The 9,793-nt window shown below is 69.4% G+C and overlaps 1 protein-coding gene across 1 annotated transcript; it reads left to right on the top strand.

Moving 5' to 3' along the window:
• The first annotated feature begins 503 nt into the window (after nucleotides 1-503).
• On the top strand, nucleotides 504-3,635 carry NKX1-1 (NK1 homeobox 1). Its single transcript, XM_054708740.1, has 2 exons — nucleotides 504-975; nucleotides 2,782-3,635. Exons 1-2 carry the CDS (start codon nucleotides 504-506, stop codon nucleotides 3,633-3,635), a joined length of 1,326 nt encoding a protein of 441 aa, XP_054564715.1.
• Nucleotides 3,636-9,793: the final 6,158 nt, after the last annotated feature.

Here is a 9,793-nt window from a genome sequence, read left to right on the forward strand (position 1 = left end):
CTTCGCCGCCGACCGGTCCCGCAATTATTTAAAGCCGCTGTCTCCTCCCCCTGCGCCGGGAGGCGGTGCGCCGCCGACCGCGACAGCCGCGCGCGGACGGCACCGCAGCTCCGGGCTGCGCGTCTGTCGGTCCGGCCGGGGCTGCGTCCGTGCGTCCCCGCGAGGCCCGCCTCCTCTGCCGGGACCGTTCGCAGCCAATTAGGCGCGCGCGCTAACGAGGGCGGTGGCGCCCCGCGGCCGCCGGCGGGCGCACGTGTGTGCGGCGTGTGGGCGCGTGGGCGCCGCCGGCGGGGCCGCCATAAATGTGCGGGCCGGGCGCGGCGGGCGCCTGAGGTGGCGGCGGCGGCGACAGAACCCGCAGCACCGGCCGAGCGCGGAGCGCGGCGCGGGAGCGAGCTGAGCCGCTGCCGCCCGCACCGGGCCGTGCGGGGGCGCACGGGCCGCCGGAGATGGGAGCCCAGTAGCCGGCGAGTCCCGAGCGGCCGGATTGGCGGGAGGCCGGCATGAGCGCGAGCGGCCCGGCGGCTCCCGGGGACGGCCCCGCGCTGCCGCCGCCGCCTCCCGGACCCGGCCCGGGGCCCGCACCGCCCGCGCCCGCCGCCGCCGCCGCCGCCGCCGCCCGGGACGCCATGGACGGGCGGGCCGAGCCGCCTGCTTTCTCTCGGTCCGGAGCCCCGCCGCTGGCGGCCAGCGACACTGTGCCCGCGGCGCCCGAGGGAGCCGGGGCCGCCCGCGCCGCCCCGCCGCCGCGCCCCACCTCCTTCTCGGTGCTGGACATCCTGGACCCCAACAAGTTCAACAGCAGAAGACGCCGCTGCGTCCTGCTGGGCCCCGTGGCGCCTGCCGCGTGCGCCCCGGCCCCGTGCGCCCTCGTCCCCGCAGCCCCGGGGCGCCCGCCGCGCGCAGAGGAGCTGGGCCACCGCGCCCTCGCCGCCGCCGGAGGAGCGGGAGCCGCCGCCGGAGCGGAGCCGCCGCGTGAGTAGGAGCCGCGGGCGCGGGTCGGGGGCGCGGACGCGGGTCGGGGGCAGGGACCGGCCGTGCTGCTGCGTTTGCGCTCCGAGACCCTCTCGGCGAGCCCAGCGGCCCGGGCCCAGGCTCGGCGGGAAGTTCGCAGCGCGCGGGGCCCGCACCCGCCCGCCCTCGGCCTCCGTCCGACCCGGACTCTGGGGCCCGCGCCGAACGGCGCCTCCGGGTGGCTCTGCCGGGCCGGGCCCAGCTGCGGGGCTGCAGGCGGCCGGGTTCGGCCCCGCGTGTCGCCAGCACCGGAGGGAGTTGGAGGCGAGGACGCGCGCTGGCCGGTGACCTCCCTGCCCGGGCCGCGGCAGCCCGAGGCCTCCTTCCCTCCCCCACTTTTTTTTTTTTTTGACAAATCAGACTAATTGTGACAAAACGCTGGTTATCTCTGGAAAAACAATTAAATCCCTTCGATTACAGTTAAGGGGAAATGTGCTTAGCGGCGGAAAGCGCCCGGTAATGGGGCGGCCCGCGCCGGCCGGTCGATATCCCATTACGGCGGCGTGCGTATCTCTTTCAAGCACCTTGCAAACTCCCCCCTGAACATCTAAATTATAGGGTCAAAATTCGGATAATTACTCGATTAAAACCTATTACACTTATTAGGGCCGCGATCGACCGAGAGCTGCATTCGACCGCCTCCTGATTGCTGTGGGCGCCCCCTCCCCAGGCCCTTCCTCGGCCCAACGTCCCGCCGGGCGCTCAGGATGGGGAGCTGGGGAGGGGGCGCAGGGCTGGGGCCGGGGGCCTGGGCCCCTCCAGGTGGGGCTGGGATGGGAGGGCCCTTCCCGCTTCCGGCCTGGCCGCCCGGGGTCGCTGGGAGTCACCTCCACCCGCGTGGGGAGCCCACCCCGGGGAAGGCCCAGACTCCGGCCCAGACTCCTGCCGGGTCAGCCCCCTCCCTTCCCGGCCCACCCTGCTCGGGCAGAGGCTGGATGGAAGGCGCCCAGGGTCCCGGCCGCTGCTGGACGGGGTGGGGCCGGACATCGGCTTTGCTGACTCCCAAGCCCCTGCGGTTGCCCTGAGGAGCTGCCGGACGGAATTGGTGGTTTACTCCCTGGTCTCGGTACCAGCCGGGACCTCGGTGCCGGTGGGAGTGGCACCTGCCAGGCTTCGCCCTCGGTAATGTGGCCTCTGGTGGGTGGGAGCGCGCAGACCCGCCCCGTCAGACACTTCCTTCCCAATTTTCCGAGACTCAAAACGCAGCCCCGGGGGCCTCGCGTGGAGGACCGGCTGGGCTTACGGTGCCTCCCAGGCCCTGGTCTCCGCGCTGCTGGGACCCCGCCCGGCCCGGATTTCAGCGGAGGAGCGAGGGCGGCCCGGCTCCAGGGCGGAGGCCCGAGGCGAGCCGGCCTGGGTCCCAGAAGCCCCCTCCGGGCCGGCTCCAGCCTCCAGCCCACACACCGGCCCGCGCCTTGCGTAGTTGGACGCAATACTCGCCGAAATGAGTGCAGTGGCCCCTCACTAGCTTGTACTTGACACAAAGGACTTTATTAAGTTTGTATCTGCCCGGCGGGTCCATCCGAGTTTTCGCTGCGCCGGAAGCTCCGAGGGTCCGGCTCGGACACAGGCGCGTGGCTGGGGCGCGGGCGGCGCGCAGGGAAGGAAGGCGAAGGGAAAAGGCAGCGAATAAAGGAAGAGAAGCAACGAAACGGGGAAAGGGGTCGTCGTGGCGGGGCAGCGGGAGTGGCGGAGGGAGGATGGGCCCGCGGGGAAGCAGGCGCGTGTCTCACTGTGCGTCCTCCTCCCGCCCCGTGCCCCCCGCAGACGCCGGCGACCCCTACCAGGCGGACGAGGCCGAGCCCAACGACTACAGCAGCGGCGGCGGCCGCAGCCCGAGCGCGGACAGCGGGGACGAGGCGCCCGACGAGGACGAGGACCGGGACGGGGCGCCCGAGGCGGGGGCGGCGCACGGAGCGGAGGAGGCCCGAGGAGGCGGCGGCAGCCTCGCGGCCCGCGGGTCGGGCTGTCCGGGCACAGCCGAGGCCGAGACGGCGCCCGGCACCGTGGACGAGGCGGCGGCGCCCGGCCCCCGCGGGAACTCGCCCGGAGCTCAGGGGGCGGCGGCGCAGGGGGGCGCAGGGACAGCCCCGCAGGGCGCGGCGGGGGCCGCCAAGCCCAAGCGCAAGCGCACGGGCTCCGACTCCAAGTCGGGGAAGCCGCGGCGCGCGCGCACCGCCTTCACCTACGAGCAGCTCGTGGCGCTGGAGAACAAGTTCAAGGCGACGCGCTACCTGTCGGTGTGCGAGCGCCTCAACCTGGCGCTGTCGCTGAGCCTCACCGAGACGCAGGTGAAAATCTGGTTCCAGAACCGCCGCACCAAGTGGAAGAAGCAGAACCCGGGCGCCGACACCAGCGCCCCGACCGGCGGCGGCGGGGGACCCGGGCCGGGCGCGGGGCCGGGCGCGGGGCTGCCTGGCGGCCTCAGCCCGCTCAGCCCGTCGCCGCCCATGGGCGCGCCGCTCGCCATGCACGGGCCGGCGGGGTACCCGGCGCACGGACCCGGCGGCCTGGTGTGCGCCGCGCAGCTGCCCTTCCTGTCGAGCCCGGCCGTGCTCTCGCCCTTCGTGCTGGGCTCGCAGACCTACGGCGCGCCCGCCTTCTACGCGCCGCACCTCTGAGCGCCGGCGGCCTTGGGGAGGCCGCTCGCTGGCTGCACAGCCGGTTGTACGGAGAGTTTGTTTATCGAGGACGCGTCGGGCCGGCTCGGCCGCGGGAAGCACTTTGCCGAACTTGATTCAATCAATAAAGCGCAGAGACTGCGCCGCGTCCCTCCGACTCTCGCGCCGCCCGCGCCCGGTCCCCCTTCCCGCCCTTTGGTGGGAGCTTCGGTGCGACGGAGGCGCCCGCGGGAGGTTCGTTCCATCGGGCGCGGGCCCGGCCTCCCGCAGCCAAACTCGCCTGGTCCCACCCCGTGCGCTTGGGTTGGGCGCAGAGGTTACCGCGTGCGAGCTGGGGTTCCCGTCCAAGACCCTCCCCTCCGCCCGGACCGGTGGCCCCGGGACGTCCCCTCCCCCCCCTTATCCCCGCGCAGCCTCGGGGACCTCCTGGGAGTGCGTGGGGTGCGCCCAGAGGACTGGACAGACGGGTCGCAGCCTCTCCCCTGAGCGCCCTCCACCCTGAGCGCCAGGCCGGGGTGAGGGGCTGCGGCTCCAGAGTGGAGGCACCTGCCGGGGAGCCTCCTCCCCAGCCCGACTCCACGTCCCCGGGAGGAACCCAGTGCGCCCGCGTGGCCACCAGCGACGTCCCCACGCGAGACCCGAAGCCCTAGGCCCGGTGTCTCCGGGGTCAGGGACGCTGCTCGGCGGTGAGGGTCCCTGCGACAGCACCTCCCAGGCCCGGAGCCACCAGGTCTTGCGTCCTGAGCCTCCCACGGCGGAGGGATCCTGCCGCGCTGGGCCCGAGGGTCTAACACGGCACCCGGAGCTGGTCAGCCGGCGCCACCGCTGCTGCAGGGCGAGGCTGTGGCCGGGGGCACCATCACCCCGCGGGGGCGGCCACCCGCCCTGACAGGAGTGGGAGAGCGCGCCGCGGCTCCCCGTCGCCGGTGGGCACAGGGCAGGTGTGGGGCAGCAGCACTGCGACCGCCCTGCTCTGTGCTGCCACCCCCACCGCCGGCCACCGGCCGCCCTTCCCCTCTGCCCCCCACACCACCCGTCTCCTACGGCCAAGCCCCCTCTGTCTCACGGTCTGCGGAGCGGGGCGGGGGTCTGAGCTCAGAGGCCTGACCCTGCCTCGCAGGCTCAGCACCACCCAACCTGTGGCTAACAGGAGGGGGCGCAGGACATCCCTGGCCTCGCGCTGAGACCTGGGCCCCCAGGGGTAGGCAGCTGACTGAGGAGGCCCAGAGGCCCCAGAAGTTTCCAGAAGGCTCTTGGCCTCATAAAATCATCAGCGTCCCTGTGCACTTAGCCTGAGCGGGGCGGGGAGTGCAGGGCGGGAGGCTGGATGGAGAGGCCAGGACCTGGGAGGAGCTCAGCCGGGCTTCTCAGACCAGGTGCGGGCACACGGGGACCCCAGCCCAGGCTCCGGGTGCTCAAACCTCAGCTGGCCAGCAGGGCCGACCTCTCCCCCTGCACCGGCCGCCACGCCACCGGAGAAGCGGCAGGGGAGGGAGGGTGTGCCGGACACAGAAGCTCACCAGCGCCGGCCTCTCCCGCTCCCCTGCACCTGCACACTCCCTCCACCCTCATGCTCCTGACCTCCCAAGGTCACCCAGACCCAGCAGCCACCCCGCCTGGAGCAGGGTGCAGGGTGGCTTGGAGGCCATGAAGCCAGGGATGCAATGCCCCCCGCCCTCCCCCCACCATGTGCTCTGTCCACCCCCAGGCTCCCCCAACGGAGGCCCAGGGCCCTGGGCCCTGTGGAGTGGGGCGGGCAGTCCCTCTAGGGCACACCTGGCACGTGCCAGGCCCTGCAGGGCAGCCCCTGGGCTCTGAGCTCTGGTTATTACTTGGAGGACACTGAGGCCTGGGAGGTGCTGGGGCGTTCCCCCACGTGCCCCTCTCCCTCCTGGAGGAGCCCAGCTGAGGCCTGGCTCCGGCCCAGCTCCCCGGCTCTCCCCTTGGTGCCTGGGGAGAGGGGCGGTGCTGGGTGCTGGCCTCTCCGCTGCTGCTCCCCCTGGGCCTGGGCCCCCTGCCTGCCCAGCTCCCCGGGGCCTGAGCTGGAAGCAGAGACGGGCGGTGGCCTTGCCGTCCCCTTATCCGTGACCCCCTTCCCCATGGTTCCACTTCGGTGTCAGTGTCTTGGGGGCTGTCACCACCCCAGGACCTGAGTGTCTTGGCCCAGGCAGCATCCACCCACAATCCCAAAATTGAACCCATGTAGTGTCCACAACAAACCGCCAGCGTGGAAGGAGCCTCGCAAATAACAAGGCAGGACCCCTGCCGGCTGCCCAGGCCGCCCTGGGCTCCCTCGGCCCCGCCCCGCCCCGGAGCCCCGCCCACAGCCACTGCCAGCTCGGAGGTGGTCCCGCTGTGTGAGGACTGGCTTTGGCTGCAGGAAAGAAAACGTCGCCTTGACCAGCATTAAAAGGAGGTTTCGTCTCTCCTGTGGGGTAACTCTGGTCGGGGTGGCCCTGGACAAGGAGGACCCCCTCAGCGTCCTGGGGCCGGCTCTGCCCCGCTGTCTCCTGCGTGGCCCCGGCTGGGCCCTCGCCCGCAGACCCACACGGAGGACAAGGCTCTGGCCGCCAGGTCCTCTTCCACTCGGCAAACAGGCAGGGAGAAGAGGGCCATGCCCTTTCCTCTTACACTTCCCAGCGAACACAGCTGCTCACAGCTCCTGGGCCAGAGCTCGGTCACAGGGCCATTCCTGGCCCGAGGCGGCTGGGAAATGCAGGTGTTAGCTGGCGAAGTGTTATTCCGAGTCAGAGGAGGAGATGGGCAGGGGCTGCGAGCGGACCTGCCACCCTTGCCCAGAGCCCTCGCAGCTTTGCCCACTTCCCTGCCACCCGCACAGCTGGCTCAACCAGCTCTGTTCTGCCCCCTTCCCCGCTGGCATGTTGGGGACGCTGGGCCTTATCCAGCCATGGCCACACCCTCAGGGGGGCACTCACCTGGCCTGCAGCACCTACCCCTCTCCTGCCCCACGTGCCTCTGTCTTGTCTCCCTGCTGTCCTGCCCTCAGCTCCCCCTGCTCGGCCCCTCAGAGCCAGCCACCCAAGGGCTGTGGGCACTGCCCTCTGCACTGGCTTCTCACTCCCACCCATCACCCCTCCCTCTCGGGGTTCCTGTGGCTCCTGGGGCCCTCCTGCCCCACCCTCTGTCCCCCGGTCCAGTCTGGTTGGTCGGTCTGCAGGGCCAGGTTCCCTCTTCCCCATCTAGGACCACAGCCATGCCCAGGCCCCGCCCACCTCACAGTAAACCCTGGCACCCTGTGTGCCATCGCCCACCTCACTCCCCGCAGGCCCCCCCAGGCCCAGCACAGCAGGAGGCTCTCAGCTGCCCCCACCCATGCCCACTTCTCGCATGCCCCTTGCTCCTGGTCAGCGGGCCTGGAGTGGCACGTCCACCATCCCAGGGTGGCAGCCAGGCCCCTAGGTCTCCGTCCTGGGTCACTTGAGGTTCATGTGCCACCAAGAAATGTCACTCAGCTCAGAGGGGCCTTCCCAGCCTGCGGGGACCAGGGAGGCGCCTAGAGGGCAGTGCTCACAGGGAGGGCAGCAGGGAGTGAGGGGCTGGGGGCTGGCCAAGCAGGTCACTCAGGGGTGCAGGGAGTCCCGAGGGGACACAGGGCTGAGTGAGGCGCACAGGTCCTTGGGGGCCTCATCCATTCCGGGGCCCCACCCCCCGCACCCCGGATTGGCAGCTACTCCAGGACACTGCCCCTCCCCACCCACCCTGCGTGTGGCCCCTCTGTGCCGTGGTGGGGCCTGAGGGAGGAGCTGCTGGGACCTCCGCGCCCTCCAGCTGTGGAGCGCGCTCCTACAGGGTGGCTCACGCCCCGGCCCCAGCTCACCTACTGGCCAGGCTGTCCCAAGCCCCCTGCCCCTGACTCACAGGGACCCAAACCACACCGACAGGTAGAGGAGGACAGAGGGAGGGGGTGCAGCCTCCTCGCCCTCACCTGGGGCCTGAGGGAAGTGCCCCCACCCCCCCAGCGCTGTCACTGGGCACCGTGGACTCCGCGTGGTGGAACCTGCGCCGGGCCTGCCGGCCACAAAGGCCAGCCACCCCACCCTCCACCGGCCCCTCTCTGGCCAGACACATTGAAAGACCCACAGGTTTGTTTTGATCAGCACTCAGGAGCGGCACCCAAGCACGGGACACAGGAGCAGGGTGACAGAGCGCTCCTGACTCAACGCCAGGGAAACGCGCCCCCCCTCCCCGCCTCTAACTCCACCTCCAGATGCAGGGACACAGCTGCCGAGGTCACAGGGTGTGACAACAGACAGGCCGGGGGGGGGGGGGGGACGGAGCAAGTTCAGAAACAGCACCGCCACACGAGGGACCACACTGAGACACAAAACCAGGTTTCCCAGGTCGTAGTGTATTAAAATACAGGAGCTGTGGAGAGTGACTCAAAGGTAAGATGAAACCCATCAAGTACAGAAGAGAATGGGGCAGTGTTTTTACACAAGCCTCAGAAGCCACGAAAGATGGATCAAATACGACTAAGAACCCCAGGCAGCCCGGCTGACGTGGCTCAGCGGTTGAGCGTGGCCCCACGCACCAGGAGGCCATGGTTGGATTCCTGGTCAGGGCACATGCCCAGGGTGAGGGCTCGATCCTCAGTAGGGGGCATGCCGGAGGCATCTGATCGATGGTTCTCTCTCATCAATGTTTCTACCTCTCTCCCCCTCTCCTTCCTCTCTCTCTAAAGTCAATGAAAATGTTTTTAAAAACCACATCAAAAAACAACATAAGCAAAATCAGAAGACAAATGGAGGAAATATTTGCAATGTACAGCGTAGAGCTCGTTTAATTAATGAAGAGCTCCTGCAATTTAATAAGAAGCAAACAAAGACCAACAGGAAAAGAGCGAGGGCCAGAACACAGTTCACAGAAAGGAAACAAGTCTCACTTCTGAGACAGACACCAACTCCGAGACCGCTCCTTCCATGGCGCCTGGCGAAGATCGACTGTCACGAACACGCCGAGGGCGGGGTGGTCAGACCTGGGGTCCGATGTCACGAACACGCCGAGGGCATTATGGTCAGACCTGGGGTCCCATGTCCCGAACACGCCGAGGGCGGGGTGGTCAGACCTGGGGTCCGATGTCACGAACACGCCGAGGGAGGGGTGGTCAGACCTGGGGTCCCATGTCACGAACACGCCGAGGGCATTATGGTCAGACCTGGGGTCCCATGTCACGAACACGCCGAGGGCATTATGGTCAGACCTGGGGTCCGATGTCACGAACACGCCGAGGGCATTATGGTCAGACCTGGGGTCCGATGTCACGAACACGCCGAGGGCGGGGTGGTCAGACCTGGGGTCCCATGTCACGAACACGCCGAGGGCGGGGTGGTCAGACCTGGGGTCCCATGTCACGAACACGCCGAGGGTGGGGTGGTCAGACCTGGGGTCCCATGTCACGAACACGCCGAGGGCGGGGTGGTCAGACATGGCGTCCCATGTCACGAACACGCCGAGGGCGGGGTGGTCAGACCTGGGGTCCGATGTCACGAACACGCCGAGGGCGGGGTGGTCAGACCTGGGGTCCGATGTCACGAACACGCCGAGGGCGGGGTGGTCAGACCTGGGGTCCCATGTCACGAACACGCCGAGGGCGGGGTGGTCAGACCTGGGGGTCCGATGTCACGAACACGCCGAGGGCTGGGTGAGGTCAGACCTGGGGTCCGATGTCACGAACACGCCGAGGGCGGGGTGGTCAGACCTGGGGTCCGATGTCACGAACACGCCGAGGGCGGGGTGGTCAGACCTGGGGTCCCATGTCACGAACACGCCGAGGGCGGGGTGGTCAGACCTGGGGTCCGATGTCACGAACACGCCGAGGGCGGGGTGGTCAGACCTGGGGTCCGATGTCACGAACACGCCGAGGGCGGGGTGGTCAGACCTGGGGTCCGATGTCACGAACACGCCGAGGGCATTATGGTCAGACCTGGGGTCCCATGTCACGAACACGCCGAGGGCGGGGTGGTCAGACCGTGCCGGCGGGAGGTGGACTGACACCACTCCTGGGAGCCACACTGCAGTCTCACCACATCGTACTTGCCCCACCGCCCTGACCAGCAACCCCCTCCCAGGAGTGAAGCCCAGGAAGCATTCACGTGTGAGAAGACACGCGTATAAGACACACGTATGAGAAGATACGT

Source organism: Eptesicus fuscus, chromosome 2 (assembly GCF_027574615.1).
Source record: "Eptesicus fuscus isolate TK198812 chromosome 2, DD_ASM_mEF_20220401, whole genome shotgun sequence".
NCBI lineage: Eukaryota > Metazoa > Chordata > Mammalia > Chiroptera > Vespertilionidae > Eptesicus > Eptesicus fuscus.